The following is a 22,833-nucleotide window of genomic DNA, read 5'->3' on the forward strand; positions in this document are numbered from 1 at the left end:
TCATCCAAGGCCTGAAATTTATTTTTTTGTCATGATTAGCAACAAAAGCAAACGTTTACGGGGTTTAGCACCTCATCGCACTACATAGACAATACTATCATTGAATAATCATTTATGTATAGGCATATGAAATAAGTCAAATTAAAATTGCTTTAAAAATCTACAGGCCAGTCAACACAATGTGTCACATCCCAGGTTTACCTTGTGGATGATGGCTAATCCTCCACTAGGTATCTCCAGAGTATTAACAAGCTGATATGTGCAGTATGAATTTGTATCAGTAAATTTTAGCCCTCTAAAAATAAAATTTGGGTGCTAAAATGTAAATAATGTAACTGCAAATTTGGTTCTTGTAAAATCAGCATAAAAGAGGGTAGGGTGTATTGTCTGAACAAAGACTACCAGTACTTAAATTTCAAATCACAGCTACAAAATTACTTTTCATGTATGACAAGATAGTAAACCCACATTTCAACTTTACGGATTATAAGCAGAAATACTTCCTTCCTTTCCTAGAGTGTTCGGCAATTGAAATTAGATCAGAATGATTTTACTGACATTTCATTTCCAATAAAATTTCAATTTCATTATAATATTTCTATCTTAAAAGGTGTTCCTTCACAGCCATCTTCTGGGTAGCTGGTGTGCCAGAGGCAGTGGTGGGTGGGGAGGAACCTTCTGGTTTACTATCTTGTTTCCATTTACATAGATCAGAAATTTACAGTACTATCAATGTCTTTCAACAGATATCCTCTTCAGGGCCAAGTCTCCTGCTATCTGTCTTTCCCACGTGCTCCAAGAACCAATACTGTACCTTCTCTGCCTTCAGCCAAATCATCAGTCATATACACCAACATGCAGCCTTGCTTTCATATTAGGTTTGTTTATTCTTGTAACCTTCCTGAATCATTACAATTAGAACAGTATTGCCTACACACTTTTCCATGTTGTACCATCAGCTACATTAGTTGCTTATGACTATAAAAACTAAACATTGATTGTGGGATACATCCAAAATGTTTGTTTTACTTGAAGTTAATCTGTTAATTCTCCACACTATGCTCATTACACAAACATTTCGTTGCATCTGGTAACTTTCTTCAGCCTACAGACCAGTATATTCTAAAACTTTACATGTTCAATACTTCCATTCTTTAAGTCATTAAGTACTGCTTATCCCCTGTAGTATTTTTCTGTCATATTCCAGTGCCTTGATTTTTTTTTTGCTACTGATATAATATAATGATTCATCTAACAGCAAAAGCATCAAAACAACCATCTTACAATGATGGGTTACTGACAAAGAATTGAGGTGTAAATGAGATGATTCAGATTTACGAATGACATTTTTCTTACCTGGTTTCCTTCAATGGAATGTAGGATATAATAAATTCATCTATGATGATTGTACTTTGTTTCAAACATAATAATGTGAATGAATGAGTCCGTGTTGATAAGATATTAACAATGATAGCAGCCACTTGTTTGACTTAGAATAATGATGAGTGTTGAACTTAATATAAAGTCTGTAATGAAAATGAAACTAATCTCTATCTTACAAAATATTTATTTCCTTAACTTTGTACAATCTCAAATAGACTAGTTTTGTACAATGGTATGAGTAATGAAAAACACCCAGTAAAAATTAACCTTTGCATGGTTATAAATATTACAAAATACATTTCTTATGTCTAATTGCTTCTCCTGCCTCAGTGAAGTAGCATTAGGAAACATACACAATGGCCTCATTCACATACCACAACTTTTGAGCTATCATATACAATGAACAGAAACCAAAGCCAACCATCTACAGCCAAGTCCCACAGACTATTCCATGGTTTATCTTGACTGTTGCATATACCCTGGTACAGCCCACTGACAGCATGTCACTCCATGTATACCAAGTCAATCCAATTCATTTTAAGTCACCCTCCTAAATGTTCTGTCCTGATTCTCCAAAGTGTCCTTTACCTTCTACTTCCATATCCTCATTCTTCCCCTCCCCCTTGCTACCTCCAAATCTGAAACACGGATCTTCTATGACAGGCTTTGTTCATCCTTTTCACACGTACAAAGCACTCCAGTACAATCTAGTAGTTCTCGCAACTGGGCTGCAATTATTATGACATCTCACTCTTTCACTGTTGTTCCTTACAAAATCAAACCACCTCTACCCACATATCATCCTCAGAATCTCATTTCTAAAATATCCATCCTCTTCTTTTCTTGGCCTCCAAGACCTAAAACTCAGGTTCATATATTGCTTTTGGGATTATCTTATCCTCAAACATAACCATTGTTGCCTTTAGGACACTGACTTCACCTTCCACTAACTCCTTAATGCACCCAGGACCTTAGCTTTCTATCCTAACCAAAGATTCACTTCTGTACTCATGGTACCAAACACTGCCCTGTCCATTCCCAGATACTAAGATACCAGATACCACTACACTTCCATCAGGTCCTCATCATAAAAACACTTCAAACCATCCTCCCTTTCCATCCTGCTGCACATCATGAACTTCTCTAGTTCACATAAACTAGTGTCTTTTTTTACACACACTCTTTAACTAAGACATTAGCTTCTAGAATTCCTCTCTTGAGTCTGCCACTAGAGTTGTATTATCTGCAAACAGCAACTTATACACCCCATGCTCCCCTCCCCTCTCTCTTAAAAGAAAAAACATTACATCCCACACCTTACTCCCAGACCCTCTCATTTCACTCCCTTACCACCAAATCCATGGACCAATTAAAGTCCCATGGTGATATCACGTCCTTGATGCCGACCCACATTCACCCAGAGACACTCATCCTCCTCCCTTCCATCTCACATACTCCTCATTGCATTCAGTAGCTTTCCTGCCACACAATATATATGTAACACCTTCTGCAAGTCATTTCTGTCAACCCTATTCCTTTGCTTTTTCTAGATATGTAATGACATATACAAATTTCTCTCTTTCTACATTCATTTCTCACACAAATTTTTCAAAGTAAACACCTGTTCTCCACAAATGCATTTCTTCTCCCTAACCAGATGTTCTTTGCATGCCACCATCCTCTCAATCATCACCCTCTTATACACATTTCCAGTTATACTCAATGGATTTATGCCTCAGTAAACCAAACATTCAGTCTTGTCCCCCTTGCCTTTATATACAAAATATAATCACATATAATTAATGTTCTTATGTGCTGTATAATAATTCAATATACACATCTAAGCATAAACAAAACAAATATATAAATCCCTCCATCAGTCATAAACTTTATTCTTCAGCTAAGAATTATATTTGTTTACCGTACTGTTGACAGCAATTCATGTACGGAATATAAGAATAACACTCAGTTTATCACACCATTATACCATTTTTTTTCTACCCATAAATAATGTATTTACAGATCTTCAAACGATGTGACCCCATCCCAGTGGAACTGGATTCTCTGAGAAAAAAGAAAGATTTGAAGCTCTATAACTCTCTTGAGTTTTGCCTTCTCTTTAAGGCAGCATAATAATATAAATTCCTGCTGTATGGATCTGCAGAACTGCCAGTTTATAATTGCAGAGAACTCTGATGCAATTTATTCATTCTTAAACTGTCTTCACCTTTGGTTAAGGTGTTAGATACCTGGTTTCTCAGTCAGATGACTGGTCAAGTTCTTAATAAATCAAGCTGTGTATACAGCGACTAACTTATTTTGCAGTCCTTAAAAGGATTTATTTCAAAATATCTTGCTCAAATAGACTGATCAGCTCAACATCCTGACAGCTGGTGATAGCTACAAGGTAGATTATTATCCACTTACCTTAATTAGATTGAGAAACCTGACAGTGATTTTTGGCAATATTCATCTCAAAAGCAAAATTATGGCTGAAAGCTATGAAGACTGGGATTTCACATTTAGCGCTCTTTATATCTAGGATTTATTCCTGACTACATCTAGTTTGCTTTGGTTTACTATTGAGAGCTTATAGTTACTACCAAAGCCATATCATATATATTATAATAATTTTCTCCATTAGCAATAGAATTTATTCTTCAAGACAGTTTGGGAGCTGGAATATAGTACTGACAAGCTGTTTTACCTGATGCTGTAGCGCTGCCTTGGCAAAATAAATATATATCTTGACAGCATACTGTATGGCCACAACTTTACAAAAGAGGTATTTACCATACTTCACTAGTTCTCCCTTCTCCATGATGCCTTTGATAATGTAAGCTTCAACTCATGATTTAAAGCTTACCTTACTCTTAACACCTTATCCTCTCTTGCCCAACCTATAACACCAGGCCTATAATATCCTACTGACTACATATTATCCATCTTAACATTAACTAGTTTCCTTCCAGCACCAGCGACCCAATATATTCCACAGTTCTTTGTTTTAATCTCTGTCCTTGCTTTTCCAGACATATGGTGCATACACTCTCTCTTCCTGTTCAAACATTTTCTCATCCAGCATCCCCATATAGAGACCTCCACAAAATATACATTCCTTAATATACAACCTTATAAAATTGGCCTAACTATTCATTCAGTCAACTATAATTCTATTTCCGAGATAGAGCATACTTCCTATATACAAAAAGCTAATACCTTTAAAATTATCACATCAAACTGGGGTGATAAAGCAATACAAGTGTAATACCTCCCAAACACAGGAAATTGAGGTCAAATATGAAAAAGAATTATCAATAAAGTAATACATGTGTTTATAATGTGAGGTGTGAAATGTGTCAATACTAGAGTACTTCGGAAAGATTTTGCTTGAACCCCATTTCTATTCAGCAGAAGCACTATATCAAAAAAAAGACAGATATACTGGGACAGAGCTGGCTCTGTGGGTGCCTAGTTGACCATGTACCATTCATATAGAGGGATAAATCAGCAATATCTCAATCTAGAGAACAGAAGGGTAGAACCACCATCTCTTAGTCTGTCATACCATCTGTGTATATGACAATAAACTACCAAAAATCTTTCTTACTAATCTGGAATATTTACTACTTGAGCATTTAAGTTCCTGTATGGGTAGAACTGCGCCAATCCTATGCATCATATTAGTTACTACCACTCAAACTGAGCCCTACACTCGTACATCCATCTGGGACGTCACTATCGTCAGGATACAAACACGTATGAAAATAATATATGTTATCACATTTTATAACATTATAATCATTACATACATAAGTGCATAAAAACTCAATACAGTATACCACAATCCATTTCCAAAACAAGAAATTTTTTTTAGAACTAATCCCAATACTTAATGAGGCCATCCCAGCCAGCTGTTGCAATTTTACTGGTCTCATGTGGGTGCCAAAGAATTCCAATACATACATCATCATGAGCTTTCCATTTCTGGTACAGTTTTGTTGTTTTCCAGTCCCAAATATGAGCTTTTCCATCTGCATCACCAGAAACCAAATATGACATATCTGGGGAGAAATCGAGAGTACATGCATATCCTGCTACCATGTGTCCAGCAAAAACCTTCTTGCGGTTCATCTTAAAGCGATCTAAAGCAGAAAATATTACAATTTTATTGTCCATGCTTTGACATGCTAGCCATTTCTTATTGGGTGACAAAGTGACAGCAGGCATGGAGTGCATTGTTGGATCTGCGATGTATTTGAAGTCAACGGGAATGTCCCATTCCCAAACTCGCAAACTTTTGTCATCAGATGTGGAAACAAATCTTCTGTTTTCATCAATGAATGTGATAGTATTTACAGCCCCTAGGTGACGATCATATTCCTGAACTATCTCCTCAGTTCTAATATCCCAACAGACGATTTTCTTGTCTGATGTGCCTGCTACAAAGAGATTTTGCTTTTCTTCATCTGGATGGAACTTCACACAATAGGGGATTTTTCGACTAGTGAACCGGGAGATGCATTCCCCAGTTTCTGTATCCCATAATTTGATAAAACGGTCATATCCAGCTGAAAGAAACTGTTTGCCTTCATTATCAAAGCAAGCATCTCTCACAGCCTGTTTGTGTCCCATGTAAGTTCTAATACATCGACGACTGTTGAACACTTCCCAGATTTTAATCTTGGTGTCCATAGCACAAGACAGTAGAAGGTGACCAGACTTTGGGAACCATCTAATGGCAGACACACCTTTGGTGTGGCCTTTCCATGTATGGATCAATTTTTTGGGCATGAAACACTTCTCAGGAGGCTCGATGGACCTTAAATTAACACCAACATCTTGAGGAATATACAAAAATGACCGTCCTTGATAGTCATATGCATCTTTTATGTGAAGCAAAGATTTCTCTTCAAGAGGTTTATCATCTGTCTGTTTACCCCGTTTTTGTCGCTTAGCTAAAATCTCATCCAAGGCATGCTGCTCTTCTTCAGAAGGCTTCATTACGGTCTGTTCATTTTCATACTTTGCCCATGGACCTTTGAATCCATCAATATCTCCCGCATCATAATTTTTGTTACGTTTGCGCTTAGGAGGTTGGTCTGGTTTGTGTTTGGTCTCAAACACTGTAATTCCAGATGTTTCCTGTGCTGCAGATACATCGCCAACATATCTTCTCCCATCATCAGGGTTTCCAGATATTGAAGGGTCAACAGCATAACCTGTAAACAATATTCAATGATAAATGTACTTTGTAGTCTCAGGTGATGAAACAGTTTTTGATACAAATCAAAAACTTAAAAAGAGCTTATATTAGTAAGGAAGTCCATGTTCGCTTTAGTAAACCTGACATGAAGTGAAAAAATTTGTCTGAGAGAAATGAATGAAAATGTACTTAATTCACTCCTTCTACATGGGAATGGAGTCTAACACAAAAAACATAGACAAAAACTTAGTGACAGAATACCTCCGGAGATATTTAGTCTTGAAAAAAGGCAAGCATAAAACACTGTTTCCTGTTTATTTGATAACAGTGTGTGTGTGTGTGTGTGTGTGTGTGTGTGTGTGTGTGTGTGTGTCACCGTCCACTCCATCTGTCAATAGGCCATAGGGAAAACTGATTGAGAAAAAATAATTGGCATGAATAATATGCCTGAATGAAATTCTATACAAGAGTCATAAGGAAGAATGAATACAAATGTCATGCATCCCATCAACAATGACATATAGCTCTTCACTTTTTGTTACATAGACAATAGTAGAGATAAACGTGAGTTCCAGCCTATCGACTTACCAGGGCTATATCATTCCTGATGATGAAGAAAGATACAACAATTCTTACTTACTACCTCAAAGTAGGTGAAACGGGTTAATCAATGTAGTTGAGAAGGTAGAATACTATACCAATACGTTCTGATGACTGATTAAATGAATTATTCAAGACTAGAGAGTGACAAGTGATGATCAAGCCTAAATTTGATGATATTAGGGGTGTTGCTATGGGCAAAATTTTCTGGGAACTTGTTCCATGCATAATTAATGTCACTGGCAAGGAAATATTTTGTACAGTTCAAAGTAACTCAGTGAACTTTAAGTTTTAGTCCATTACCTCTCAATGGTACGAATAGTGCTACTGTAAAGAAATTTTCAGTATCAACATCGTTGAATCCTTTCAAATATTTCAAAACATTCTATCAATTTGCTTTGGAGATACCTCTAGCTTAAGAAGAACAAGTTTAATTCTCACAACGTCCTCATACGGTTTGTTACACAAAGAAGGCATCAATTCTATTGCTCTTCACTGCAACTGCTTCCCATTCAAGAATACCCTTGCTTGAGTAGGAAGCCCAAACCTGCACTGCATATTCACGTTGGAGTCTAATTAAACTGAGGTATGGTGACAATATCAAAACCTTGTTTTTGTATGAAAAGTTTCTTTTAATAAATCCTAACATCCTACTTGCTTTCTTGGCAGCTTCATTACAATGCTGGGAGAATCCAAAGTTGTTGGAGACAGTGACCCCCTAAATCCCTCATACAAGGAGTGCCCTTTATCTTGTAGCCCATCACTTCATATATGAAATTTTTGTTGAGGTTCTCTACTTGTAACTGCTGATGTTTACTGATGTTAAATGGCATCTGCCTTCTTCCAGACTATTCTGCAATTTTATCTAGATCCTATTGTAATCTTAACCTATTTTCATTAGTTAACATGGCATTGCCAATCTTTGTGTTATCTGCAAATTTGGACACTATGTTATTCACCCCTACATCAATATCGTTACTATAAACATTGAAAGTATAGGACCAAGTGCAGTTCCTTGAGGGACCTCATTAGAAATGGGTGACCCGGGTGATTATTTACCATTCATTACGACTCTACCTCCTACCATGAAACCAGGCTTCTATCCAATTTTCTGAAGTTTTCACATTGGCTTAACAAAGGGGACTATATTGAATTTTTCTGAAAGTCCAGAAAAATAGTATCTATTGCTTTTGTCTTCTCATGAGTAATGAATAATTTAAGATAAAATCTGATGTCTGCAGGACTATCCCATCCCAGAGAGATTTACTGAAAATACAGGTAAATAGTTTGGCAATTTCGTGTTTGACATTTTTAATTACTCATGGAGAGAAACACTATCCCATCCTGGAGAGATTTATTGAAAGTACAGGTAAATGATTTGGCAAATTTGGGTTTGACATTTTCAATTCTCTCATGGACAGAAAATGGAATGACTTGGGAGTAAAGTCAGGGGTTGGTAAGAGAACAAGAACAAAAGAAGGAGTAGCACTACTCCAGAAGCAGGAGTTGTAGGAGTATGTGATAGAGTGTAAGAAAGTAAACTCTAGAGTGATATGGGTAAAACTGAAAGTAGATGGGGAGATGGATGATTATTGGTGCCTATACACCTGGTCATGAGAAGAAAGGTCATGAGAGGAAAGTGTTTTGGAAGCAGCTGAGTGAGTGTGTTAGCAGCTTTGATGCACAAGACCGGGATATGGTGAGGGGTGATTTGAATGCAAAGGTGAGTAATGCGGCAGTTGAGGGTATAATTGGTGTGCATAGGGTGTTCAGTGTTGTAAATGGAAATGGTGAAGAGCTTGTAGATTCGTGATTGGGAATACCTGGTTTAAAAAGAGAGATATATATAAGTTTACGTATGTAAGTAGGAAAGATGGCCTGTGAGCGTTACTGGATTATGTGTTAATTGATAGGTGCATGAAAGAGAGACTTTTGAATGTTAATGTGCTGAGAGGTGCAACTGAAGGGATGTCTAATCATTATCTTGTGAAGGCGAAGGTGAAGATATGTAGAGGTTTTCAGAAAAGAAGAAAGAATGTTGGGGTGAAAAGAGTGGTGAGAGTAAGTGAGCTTGGAAAGGAGAGACCAGGAGAGACTGAGTGAAAATTGGAAAAAGGTGAGAGCAAATGACGTAAGGGGAGTAGGGGAGGAATGGGATATATTTAGGGAAGCAGTGATGGCTTGCGCAAAAGATGCCTAAGGCATGAGAAAGGTGGGAGGTGGGCAGATTAGAAAGGTTAGTGAGTGGTGGGATGAAGAAGTTTGTTAGTGAAAGAGAAAAGAGGCATTTGGATGATTTTTACAAGGAAATAGTGCAAATGACTAGGAGATGTATAAGAGAAAGAGGCAAGAGGTGAAGAGAAAGGTCCAAGAGGTGAAAAAAAAGGCCAAATGAGAGTTGGGGTGAGAGAGTATCATCAAATTTTAGGAAGAAAAATAAGATGTTTTGGAAGCAGGTAAATAAAGTGCGTAAGACAAGAGAACAAATGGAGACATCGGTGAAGAGGGCAAATGGGGAGGTAATAACAAGTAGTGGTGAAGTGAGAGGAAGATGGAGAGAGTATTTTGAAGGTGTTAAAACACTATTTTACCCTCCAGAATTCGGCAAAGCAGTTCACCTTGTCTGAATATTATATACCATACAAAGGCAGCAGAAGCTCACTCACAGGGACTTAACGACCACACACTAACTTGCCCATGATATCACAACACAGATGGCAATGCATTCCAATCCACCATTAGGCCTCAGGAAAGAAAAGGAGGTAAAACTAAACTGATGCTCATAGGGCTCTGTCTATGGCATAGAAATGGTTCTTCACTCTTAAACCTCCATTTCTCACCTATGGACAAAGGACAAAATCCTATGAGCTCACGACCTAAAACAGCAAAGTGTGTGTACCTAATGCCACACAAGGTAATTTAACCAGATTCGTTTAAGACACCTAAGAAAAGGTGTTCAACAAATACCATAGACCCCCTTACTAATTTCATCCAGCACGAGATTCCTTGAAAAGGCCAGGATAGACACTGCCTTTCCAACATAAAGTGCTCCAGTGGTATGTATGGCCGAGCAGAGTACAGTACCAGTTTCTCAATCTAACCAAATACATTCCTTCATGATAATAATTCTAAGAAGCATGGATGAAGAAACAAATGCACAATATAATTTTCAGTAATATCACAAGATTCCATGCCACACACTCTGGTATACTCTCAACTATATCCGCTAACAGCAGTCACTTCACCCATCTTTGCAATAAGATCCCTTTGTATTGGAATGGTCTTCAATACAAAAAAATTGAGATTCAAATGCTTTCCTTTCTCCTTCATTCATCCATTTGACACGCACTATCTTCTAACATGTAGTCAACTTTCATTCTAAACCACATCAACCTTGAACTTAATCATTTACAAGCACAGTCCTGCTGCTCACTGTTGTCTTCTCACTTACCTAAGATTTAATGCCATGCATCATTCAGTCTTCTCATCCTCCAACTTTCTTTAGCTCAGAGCCAAAACATTCAGGTTTCTCTATTAAAAAAAAATACCTATCTTCCTCTTATTTTCATCCTGGTCACAACCAAGCACATTCACTTAATTCAGCTAGAGCTTTCAAGGGAAATCCTCATATGACTTCTGCTCCTGTTTCACAAAAAGTAATAATATGCAAGGCTAGGGTATCCATTCCCCAACTCCCATGTGTTAGATGTCTTCTAAGACATACATGAGGTATGTGGGTACCCTATACCTAAACTCCCGATACAAAATACCACAAAAAAGTGGGTGAGGTGATTATTACTTACTTTATACCTGAACTGTCCAGCTTAGCATTTGCTGTAAAACTGCAGCTATACAACTACTTACCGTAAGATGTGAAAGTGCGTCTTTGAGATTCAAATTCAAAATCATTGAAGTGAGCAGGTTCCACATGGCCTGCTAAAGTATTTCTGGCAACTTCATGATATTTGGTCTGAGGCTTTTGAGGTCCAAGTGAAGGAGCATACAGGTCCTCATACTTCGGGTTATACTTCAGAACTTTATCTCGTGGATCTATGTGAAGACGATCATCAAGTTCTTTCTGTAAATAGAAAAAAATTACAATTAGCATACAGCACTAAAAACAAATACATAAACTTCTAGTTTGAAATAAATGGTACTTTCAGAACACTCCATCAAACCTGACAGTTTCTAGAAATTAGTCAAGTTTTCATTCAGATATATTGATGACTGGTAACTAATCCCACCATGGACTGCCATCCATGGTCAAATGGAATGTTCAGCAGAAACAAGGAATAATGTAATTATACTGTTAAGGAGTTGTGGGGACCTTTCGATACAGAGATGGGTAGAAATTGGGTCTTAAGAGGCATTGAACTTAATAGTTTTGTCTACCCCACTAAGACATCCTGTCCAAGTTTGAGTTTATTGAGGAAGCTCTGTCAAGACGAGATGAAGACTGAGCGAGAGAACTGGACACAGAATTGAAGGATGTCGATATATGCAGTGATGAGTCATCAGCATATGATTGGATTGGATTATTTGTGAAGAGGAAATCATTAAAAAAAAAAAGAGGAAAAGTGTAAAGGACAGGAAAGAGCCTTGAGGGAGATGACTCTTGATGGAAAAAAGAGGGGAGGCTGATCTATCACCAACTACAGAGATAGATCAGCCAGAGAGGAAGCTAGATATGATGGAGCAAAGTGAGGGAGAGAAGCCAAAAGAGGGGAGCTTAGAGACCCTGATGCCACACCCTGTCAAAAGCCTTAAATACGTCAAGGACAACTACACATGACTCGCCAAAATATTTCAGGGATGATGACCAGACATTAGTAAGATATGAAAAAATATCATCAGTGGATCTTGCCTTATGGAAGCCATACTGGTGATCAGAGAGAAGATTTTGATTTTCAAGGTTTAAGGATATGAGAGTTGAGGATGTATTCAAAGACTCTGGAAATGGTAGACGATAAAGCAATAGGACAATAGATTGAGAGGTTAGAACAGTCACCCTTCTCATAGATGGGATGTATCAATGTTTGTTTCCAAAGAGAAGGAAAAGTTTTAGTTCTTAAGCAGAAACAGAACAGATGAGCAAGCAGAGGTACAAGTTCATAGGTACTCTCAATACATGGGGATGGATGCCATGAGGACCATAAGCCTTGCTCCTCTCCAGAGAAAGAAGCGCTTTTCAGACAGTCCGAAGAGATTATGGGAAGAGGCATAGGATTAGTGAGAGGAGCATCAGAGGGGGGTGAAGGAATGTTAGAGTCATCCAAGGTGGAATTAGAGGAGAAACAAAAACAAGTTGCTCTGTCAATGGAAGAGACAGATATAATACCGTCAGAACAGAAAAGTAAAGGAAAGGTAGAGCGACAAAATTTGTTAGAGATGCTTTTAGCTAAAGACCACAAAGACCTATCAGAGGATGACAAGGAGAGGTTATTGCACTTCCTTTGAATAAGGGAACACTTGGCCTTACAGATAAAAAGCCCTTTAGCTCTCTTCTTCCATCACTTCTCAACCACGTATTCCAGGAATAATCTCATATGAAAAAGGGATAAGAGCATTGAGATTAACAGCACTAAATACTACAGGTTAAGAAAAGATATGGTTACGAAGTATGACATTTTAAGGGCAAAACATGAATATGAACGGTAACATATTTTTTGGAGAATGAGACATATGATACGAAAGAAAATGAAAAGATTTTTGAAAAGACAGCAAGTACAAATATCTAAAAATATGCATTTACCTTTATAGTATCTCATTTATGGAACTGTCTGCTTCATAACATTATTGAAGCCAAATGAGAGAAATCTTTTGAAACCAGAATATATAAACTTTGGTGCATGTAAACAGTCTTTGTGACTACAGTCCAACTATCATAACCCGACTGGACCTGAACCATAAATAAAGATGGAGAAGAAATTATGCCATTGACATATAACACTACTAGAATTCAGGTACGTAACTAAGTACCTCAACAAAACATATGACAATAATAACATACGTAACCGCTATGGGTTACGTATAGTCACAAACCAAGAGTACTTAATATCCAGATTAAACAGTGGTATAAGAATGATCTAGACTTATATAAGTGATAGCCATGATATTCTTAAGTGCTTGAGGTGACATGTCCCTCTACTGGAAAAATACCACAACTTATAATTTCTATCAACCCAATGATACCAATGTCCTCCAACTTCCTTAAGTAACGCATGTGGTGGCTTAAAAAAACAAAAAATGTTTTGTATTTCCTACTAAAACTTCTCCTGAGAAGAACTGATACCGATATAACAACTATGGGCGCGCTTTCTTAGAAATGGGTCTTCAGTAGCAAATCAGAGGCTAATGATCAAATTACTAAAGTGAGCAGAGTAAAAGCATCCTATTTAACATAGGAAGTATGTCTTACCGTGGATGTCACTTCGGGTGAAACCACTACCTGTAGATCTTGGGAAATTGTATAGCCACTTTCTATTGGTTTTAAATGTTGTACAAGGTCTTCCTCGTCTCCTATATCACTGTCACTATCAGCTCCATAGTCCCGTAGGTTTAGCAGAGACGCCATATTTGTTTACATGTCGTCAACGTCATGCAACAATTTTTGAAGGGAAAAAAATATCGAAGTACTTCTAGATGATTAAGGTTTTGCTGCTAGAATAAATTGATGATAATGATACTTTTTTCTAATTATAAATCAATGTGTGTAATTTTATGTTTATATTTTCTTATCATGATTTCGTTGTGTTTGCTACCAGACGTTACTCTCCACCCTCCTATGTTTTGGCAGGTTAGGGAATTGTTTATCTAATTTTCTTCAATTGTCTCGCCCCAAACACCTCTGTCGACATGGTAATAATTCCTCTTGACTCATAAGGTTTGACCGAACCATTTCTTTGTGGAGTTACTGTACTTGATGTTTATTTACAGAATTGAATTAATCGAAATTACGTGAAACTTGAGCGTCAATGAAAACAGACGCCATTTCTATCTATTTTAATAAGAAAATTACCATTGTGGGGCCTTTCAGCGCAACGTCATGGAAACACCTGGTGAACGGTCGGTCGCACCGAGGTACTGGGGCCTAGGCTAGGTTGTCAGAAAGTGATGGGAGGGGAATAAGACGACTGTGAAGGTGAATTGCAAATGTTTGTTGTGGTGCCAGCTGCCCCTCCCCTCCCATCACTGGGGGAGGAGGGGAGGGTGGTAGAGTAATCCACCCATGACTCATCCTCCTGTTACCCATTTCTGATAATATGGCCATTGTCATACGGCCATTGGCCTCGGTGGTGGGGGGGAATGCACGGTGATGGGTCATTGTGGATGGGGGAGGGGGGGGGTGGGGAGAACCCCTGGGGGGGGGGATATGAGGTGGTCATTCCCCCAGCTGTAGCTGGTGTGTACCAATAGGACGGGGTGTGGGCATAGCTGGATTTCCACCTCTTCCTTAGCTTGCTTTGGGGGGAGATGGCCTTTGATCCCCCTCCTCTCTCTCTAGATATCTTATCAATCTAGATTGGGAGATGTGTAGTGTATATATATATATATATATATATATATATATATATACATATATTTTTTTTTTTTTTGGCTTGATTAAGAGTAAAAATCACAAACTTTGATCTCAGTACTGATGACAATGCCCTTAGTCCTGTTACCTCATTTGGTTTCCATTGATCACAGATTTTTTTTGTTGATAAAGTAGCTCGTGTTTCATCCATGTTGTGTTCATATCTTTGTTTGTAGGACCATTTTGTCCTGACAGTGATATAGCAGCGGATGAGACGAGTGTAGGTGTGGTGGTGTTGAGGATTGTGTGTTATTTTATTATGTGATCACATTCTATTTATTGGAGTATGATATTTGGTGACGCTGATATGGGTTATAAAGTTCAGGGGCCCCCCTTGGGTTCGACATAAAAGTTGAAATTTGGAAAAGAAAATCAATGCAGCCTACCAAGGCCTCACCCAGCCATCCCATAGCAGTTGATATTTACTTTATTACAAGTATGATTTGAGTGAGAAGTGATGGGAAGGTTTCGGTATATGGATGCATGTGTTACAGGTGATAGATTTTCGTGAAAGTATTACCAATGATTTCCTTACATTGTTTAGAGTTAACATAAGGCTTGGGGGTTTTGGTGTAGCACCTCCTGCTCTATGAACTTTGGATTGGATAGGGTTTTGAAGTGGAGAAAATTCGTGGGGTTAAAGCCACTCGTGTGTCAACAGTTGAGAGTTTAATTATTACATATGTACAGAAGGGATATTTCAACACATAAGGTCGTGAATGACTGTACTCCAAAAAAGCTGACAAAATATGATTACCAGGAGCTTTTATTGGATTCTGTATAGCTTTATGTCAGGGTGAAAATTGATATCCAAGTCGAGTGAAGGTGTAATTCAAGGAAACTTGCTTGCAGGGTCTAGATATTTCTATTATTGATGCATTCCCCTGAATGCCATCATGCATGATAACAGGTGAATCTGACTGAATATAAGCTTTGCGAATATGTTGAATGAGTTCAAATGTTTATAGAGAGAGAGAGATTGAGTTGATGCCAGTGAAATTTATTCTGTACGTGGTCAGATTCCTGTACCAATACAGACATCTGAACTTACTGGAGTACATGTTTTGATGATGAAATTTCACTGTTGGTGGAACCCATAGGACGTAAGTAGCAGTAAAATAGGCAGGTCATCTTTATATATTCGTATTTATTGGGAATTTACATTGCTTACTTATTATCTAACTCCACGTTTTCCCCTCACACAACCCTGCCACTAACGAGTTACTTGGTTTTGTTAGAGTCGAAATGAAAAATCTTTCACTTTTAAATCACTCTTTACAGTGGCAACATTGATTCCATAAGATTAGAACAGAGATGATGATCCAAGAAAACTTGCGTCTGAGAACTGAAATTTGATGTTAGTGATGCTATGGTCACCAAGATTTATAAACATAGAATACCTGCATCAGCCAACTGAAATTTTATGCGAGTGATACGAATGGTTGCTACCGTATTTGGGGGACAGTTGGTGTCAGTTATTCATTTAGCTACTTTCTCCATGCCACCTTATTACTTGTGATTTTATAGACTTTTCATATATAAGAAAAGTTTTTGCAATCTTTTTAATTTTTTTTTTTTTCAAAATGTAATCAAATGTACCAAAAGATGAATTCCAGTTTTTACTTGAAATTGCTAGCATCCAGCACAAGTTGACAAAGGAGAGGTATTGATAGTGGCCCTGTTGAGGTGCAGGATTAAGATTTATGTTCTCCCATGTTCTGTTAAATTTTTACATTTTATCTGTTGTACTGTTAACTTCAGATTTTCCCACTCTGATAAGCTTCACCACTGTCACCATATCAAGAATTACTGAGTGAAATTCAATACTTCAAAGCAAGCTCCTCCAGTATAATTTCATTCTTTAAACACCCCACCATCACTGCAAAACAGAATCACTCAGTATCCTGATCTGATATGAATGCAGAGCTAAACTGGAGATGTAGGGTTAATAATTCTGTAGCTAATAGGGTGATTTATCAAAGATTACTGATATTTACCAAAAAAGAAAAAGCTTTTTCAAATTAGCCAAGAGGGCATATCATCTCCAATAAGGAACCCCAAAAAATTTAAGACAGTAGGGAAGATGGTTAAAAATTATTCTCCCACTCCTTTGCTTTGCCGTATTGATTAGGGCATCAATATCCCTTCTGCAGTTGCAAATATTCTTGCTGAAAGTTTCTTGTCAGTACTTAATATCAGCAGATCTCCCACGTTGGTCGAAAGAAGTAGACAAAGAGATCTATCCCTACTTTGTGGGGAAAAATGATATTTTCTGTATCTGACATGATTTAGTGATTCAGGGAAGAATGACATACACCATGATATGTTAAAACATCTTCCTGAATTCTTCATGGAATTCTTGTTGAATATGTTTAACTTAGTATGGATGTTAGTTGTACTCCCAAGTAGTTGAATGGTGTCTCATATCCTTACTATTCATAATTAAGTTAAGGGTGCCATAGACCTATTTTGTGGAGTAATTGTCTTTGTAAGCTAATGGAAAAACATTTTAATGATAGAGTGGTGTGATGCCTTGAAAGATATAACTATAATTCCACTCCGATGTGATTTTATTAGGTTGCAGTCTACCACATGATACATGTATGAAGTGACATTTGGAAAGGATTTCTTTATTAAACATCATACCATAGCAGTGTTCTGTGAAGAGAAACCCTCTGATGAACAGCAGGAAGATGTGATGGTATCATTGGGCACTCTCACAAAATGGGCCTTCAGGCTGGTTGTTAAGGATTATGCAAACGACTTTGAAAGACTTAGATTTGAAAGTGAAGGTTGGTTGCAAATTTTTAAGGGAGTTCCCTCGGTAAGAAGGTGTACCACTGGTCAGCATGTTAAAAGTTAATGCCTTTGATATTATTGAGAATTATTCCTAGGGTTGTTAGATTATTTCCTTTTTGTTCATGATTTGGCTATTAATTGTACATCTTCTGCAGTTGCTGTAAGAGGCTTGCAAGTTACTATTGATAAGACTGCTGACTGGGTAAATAACTGTGGTTTTGATTATTTCTCAGAACGAGAATTTACTGCTATACATTTTACTATGTGGAGGAGGGTGATATGTTGGAACTGAAATGTTTGAGGACAATATGTGGTATGAGTTGGATTGATCAAATAGATGATGAAATGAAAGTGTTGAGAGAATAAAATGGTTGTGCTGAAATGGTTTAGATATATAGAGTGAATGAGTGAGGAAAGGTTGACAAAGAGGATATGACCTGGCACATTTTAAAAGATGGGTTTTTCACTTCCTCCAAAATTTGTGAATATTCTCCTATGTCTTTTCGTTTCCATTTCATAATTCTCTCTTATATTTGAATTAAAGCCTGACCTTGATGTGGACTTTTATCCTTAACTGGAGCCTTCAACATAAAAGTGTGCCAGAAGTGGAGGCAACAAGGAGAATGGGGAGACTCAATTGGAGATGGAAGGATGGGGGAAAAAAAAAATTTGAGTGACTGGGACCTGAACATGGAGGAGGGTGAAAGGCATGCATGGGGTTGAGTGAATTGGAATGATGTACTTTACTTGGGTCAAATGTTCTGTCAGTGGACTAAACCAGGGCATGTGAAGCATGTGGGATAAGTTCTCTGGGGTTAGGTTGTGGATAGGGAGCTGTGTTTTAAGTGCATTACACATGACAGCTAGAGAATGGATGTTAGTAGATGCAGCCTTTTTTCATCTGTTCCTAGCACTACCTCGCTATTGCAGGAAATGCCGAACAGGTATGAAATAAGTACAAGATTAAAAGATCAGCAATTCCACATGTATTAGTGAAAGGCACTCTCATTCCATATGAAAAGGAGGCAGAATAATTTGTCTTGGTTTTTTAATGGAAGATTGATATTGGCACTTATTGAAAGTCATAGATTTAAAGTGTCAGTCTCCAAGCATTTTAAAGGTAGTGTCTTGCTACTCCTGGGAACAGATAGGAAAACCATGCTAAGGTTATATGATCTATATTGTAGATGGGAACTGGACAGTAGCTGTCAGATAAATTTGACATTCGTAGATTAGGATTGTCCATAATCATGGTATCAGATTGTGATCAGGAGTATTGTTATACATATTCTAGAGTTAAAGCCCACATGAAAATTTTTGTGAGCACCTCAAGAATTTCAGACACGAAGAACCTGGCTTAAAGTATCTCTTTAGTCTTAAATGCACACCATCTATCTGTATTTACAAGTATGTTTTTGCTGATTAGAGGACTGAGTTATTTGATGAACATCCAAAGTTCCCCAAGCTTTTTGGCTTAAGAATAGAAAATGGCATTAATGAAAGTGGTTTGGACATACTCTCAATTGAAGTAGATTCTGCCTGGTTCCATCCATGTAAGGTTTCCAAGATCAAACTTTGCCGGAATTGGATGAAAAGTCAAAGGCAACATTGCTCCTTTAGTGACAAAATCCACTTTTCCACAGCACGATGCTGTTCATAAAAACAAAATAAAGATTTTTGCTGGACAAAGATATCTACTGGTGACTCAAAATGTGATGGTGTAGGCTTTGCTGTAGTTAATAAAGAAAAATCATATAAACAGAAACTACCTAGTGGATCTTCCATATGTACTGCAGAACGTATGTTATTCAGGCTGTACTTGAATTTATTAAGTAGTTTAAAAAGTGAGTTTGCAGTTTTATCGTATTCCAAGTGTGCACTCCAATTCATATCACACTCCTCCAATGCATCACATAGTTCGGAGAATCCAAAATTGGATTATAAGAATCCAGTCTAGTATAAGAGTGTAGAATTCTGCTGTTGTCCTGGACATGTTGGTATCAGCAGTAATGACACAGCAGATGCTGACAGGTTCACATGAGCATCTTACTGTGAACATTATTGAGACGTTCACAAAGGGTGAGTAGGCTGTTGTTTCCTTGTGTGTATAAGGCTGAACAAGCCCAGGCTGGCATATACCAAGCTCTGTGTCTCACAATGCTTGCAGGATTCTGCTTCAGAGAGAAAATGTTTTTAATTTCAAACCTTCAAAACTTACTTTTGTCACCCGAGATTTCTCCTCTCATTCACTCATATATGTTTTTGTTTTAAGCTCATCCCCTTGTTCATTGACTGTTATTGATGTGCCATAATGGCATAGCTAGTGCATAGCACACATCTCACCATTTGCTTGTTAGACTGTTTCTCTCTACTGCCATTCCTCCACTCATCATATATCTTGCTATCACGCTATTTTTCTTGGTTGCTGTTTTTCTGGTATTGTTATCTATTTGAGGTTGTCTAGTGTAGTTTTCATACCAAGAGTCTAGTCTTCTTTTATATGTTTCTGTAGTTACTCTAAGTGAATTTTCTAGTTCTGTTTTTTTTTTTTTTTTTTTTTCAGGTTTAGAATGTTGCTCTTTATACCTTCTGTTTGTTGCCAGGCTTTTTTAAGTATTTCAATCTTTGAGTGGTAGTTCATGTGTTCATGTCCACTGCTTTTACTTGTAAAATGCCTCTGCATTCTTTTGTGATTTGTTTCAGTCTACTTAACTGGTGATCATATGACACAGTATTAAGTTTATCATCTTAAGTGTACAGTAAATCTTTTTTTATCAGTATTTTTTTTTTATATAAAATTCTTGGTATAATGCCACTCATTAATTGGCTTGAGAGTATATTATATATGTTCTTTAGAATGTAATGCTCCCCAGCTTGATGTTAACTTTCCTGAAGGGCTTTTGTGTGCAAGTGCTGAAGTGTTACTTGTACCATGACTTATTTGTTCAAATTTCCCCTCATTAAACTTTATTAGGTTCTCTTCTGCCCATTTGTAACCAGATCTTTCTGCATTTTTCTTTGGTATTCCTCCTTTTACTTTGTTTTTTCTTCATCGTGTGTAAAACTTTGGAATATTCTTTCTTTTTTTTTTTCATCTAGTCAGAAATCAAGGTCATAAAGAATATTGAGATTAACTGCTCCTTGCAGAGCAAGTAAAAGCACATATTTGTCAGGCATGTTTTCATTTTCAACTACTTTAAATGTACTTTTGGTTTGAAATTCTTTGATCCAGTTTCCTATTTTCCTCATAATATTTTGTTTTGCTACTTTTTAGTGGGATTACATAATTTACTGCCGGATGATTTTGAAAGATATCTCCTTTTCCTCTCTTTAAAGTGTCACGTACTGTGTTTCCTTTTAGTGAGCTAATAGTTGTGTGTTCTTGCTTGTACCGCATGCAAAACCAGGCTGGTCTTCTTAAATGAATTAGATGTTAATCAGATGTTCCTTTATGCATTTCTTTATTACTATCTTAAGTACTTTAGATTATATGAGGTTAAGCTCAGTGGTCCATGTTGTTTCAGTTGCAGCTTGGATCTCCCTTTGTGTATTGGTGCAAAGTATGCCACTTCATGTAATATCTGTTATGTTGGATAGGTCTGTGTGCCATGCCTTATCATCAGTGCTTGAAGTTTGGCTCTTGTTTTCCTTGTCATTATTTTTTTCTTTTTTAGTAATGCTGGGAATACCATCAGGCCCTAATGCCTAGTTCTCTTTTTTTATTTGATTGCTGCACTAATGGCTCCTTCTGATGGATTGAAATTTGTAAATGCATGTTTGTCATAGTCATTAGATCTTTGATTACCGATTTCTTCATTCTGTCTTGTGCTGCGTACTGACTTGTGTTGTTTAATTCACCTTTGAGAGATTCTTTTGTGATCCTTTAAATAACCATCAACTTTTTTTGAAAAGGTTCAGTTTGATTTTTTTTGTCCTTCCTTCATGCACACAGATGGTACATTTGGATCAACTTCATTTAATCTAAAGTACTTTAGATAGTATTTAAAGAAATGAATAATGGAACATTATGAATAACTTTCTTTGTTTATTCTTTGTTCTTATCCATGTGACTCCATTATTTCTCACTCAGCATTTCTTACTTTCTCCTCTGTTTGCTCCACTTATGTTTCTGCGTGTTGCATATTTTAGTTTTTCTTGCATTCTCTTTTACTGTGTATCCTTGTAGGATGTAAAGAAATGATAAGGAGGTTTGTCACAGAAGTGTGCACTACTGAGGGAAATGTAGGGTGAAATGGAAAAGATAGAAAGCAGAGGGTGAATGTTTTCTGGCAGATGTTAATGGTGTATAAGTTTATATGTCAGACCATGAAGAGATGTTGCAATTTGAATGTTGCCTGTGGAAGACTTATAGTATGGTAAGGCACCTCTGTAGCCTGTCGTGAGACAGCTGTGGGGAATGTAGATTGACCTGCCTAGTTGAAGAGAGGATTAGATGAACTGAGACACTCTTTAATATTACATAAATGTGGTTATTTTTCACTCAGGATAATGGTGTATGTGTAAGTGTTAGCTTGGACATATGATGGAGTCTTGTACTGCTTACAACATCTGGTTTTCTATCAAGTGTGAAAGTGTTATGTTTGCCTTCTTTTACAATTTTACAATTTTTACAATTTTTAAGAGTGTATGTTTACCAAGAACAAATTACAGAATCTGAGAAAGAGTGTTATTTGTTAAATTAGATTGTTCATTTTTTCTTGTAAGTGCAGATTAGTATTATAACAGCCTTGTTTTAACATGTTAGTTGCATATAAGATTCATCTTTATCTCCTGTGTTGAATATTTTCATTTATATTAGGTTTTCTCTTTAGAGTTTTACCCTTCAGATGTATTTGAATGATTTTTAAAAAGCTTGTTGTTCTTCATATGTGACCTAAAATAGAGTCTGTGAAATAACATTCTTTTTAAGATGTATATTTTTCTCTCAGTTTTTTCTTGAACTTAAGATTGCAGTGCCCTTTATGCACGTAAGGATTGTGAATATGTAATATTTTTGGCATAAAGTCATGTGACTTGCATTTTGTTTGAATGTTGGTTGGGCTTATCTGTAATATTCTTATAGATTTAGACTTACAGGTACTGAAATGATTTCTTTCAAGTTATGTTGAAATGTTTTAGAAATAGGATTGATCATAGTAGTACATTGTGCGTGAAATGTAAGGGAAAGAAGTAATGTTGTTGGTTGGAGTGGTTGGATGTAGTGAGGGAACGGGCTGGCTGAACTTCCTTATTACCCTTTTGCCAGGGC

The 22,833-nt window shown here is 37.0% G+C and overlaps 2 protein-coding genes across 3 annotated transcripts in view; one reads left to right on the forward strand and one right to left on the reverse strand.

Moving 5' to 3' along the window:
* Positions 1-1,551: 1,551 nt before the first annotated feature.
* Positions 1,552-13,774, reverse strand: LOC139754977 (pre-mRNA-processing factor 17). Its single transcript, XM_071672841.1, has 3 exons — positions 13,608-13,774; positions 11,054-11,267; positions 1,552-6,605 (listed from the first exon to the last, which is right to left on the reverse strand). Exons 1-3 carry the CDS (start codon positions 13,761-13,763, stop codon positions 5,263-5,265), a joined length of 1,713 nt encoding a protein of 570 aa, XP_071528942.1. The 5' UTR covers positions 13,764-13,774; the 3' UTR covers positions 1,552-5,262.
* A 174-nt stretch (positions 13,775-13,948) lies between these two features.
* The window catches only part of SCAR (wiskott-Aldrich syndrome protein family member 3 SCAR), a 40,363-nt gene continuing 31,478 nt past the window's right edge, over positions 13,949-22,833 (forward strand). Inside the window, exon 1 of one of the 2 annotated variants that reach the window (XM_071672818.1) lies at positions 13,949-13,985. The gene's annotated coding sequence lies outside the window, so the exon portion shown is untranslated. Of the gene's footprint in view, positions 14,048-22,833 lie in introns of both variants that reach the window. The other variant, XM_071672817.1, reaches the window with a different exon arrangement.

The sequence above is a fragment of the Panulirus ornatus genome, chromosome 18 (assembly GCF_036320965.1).
Source record: "Panulirus ornatus isolate Po-2019 chromosome 18, ASM3632096v1, whole genome shotgun sequence".
NCBI classification, from domain to species: Eukaryota; Metazoa; Arthropoda; class Malacostraca; order Decapoda; family Palinuridae; genus Panulirus; species Panulirus ornatus.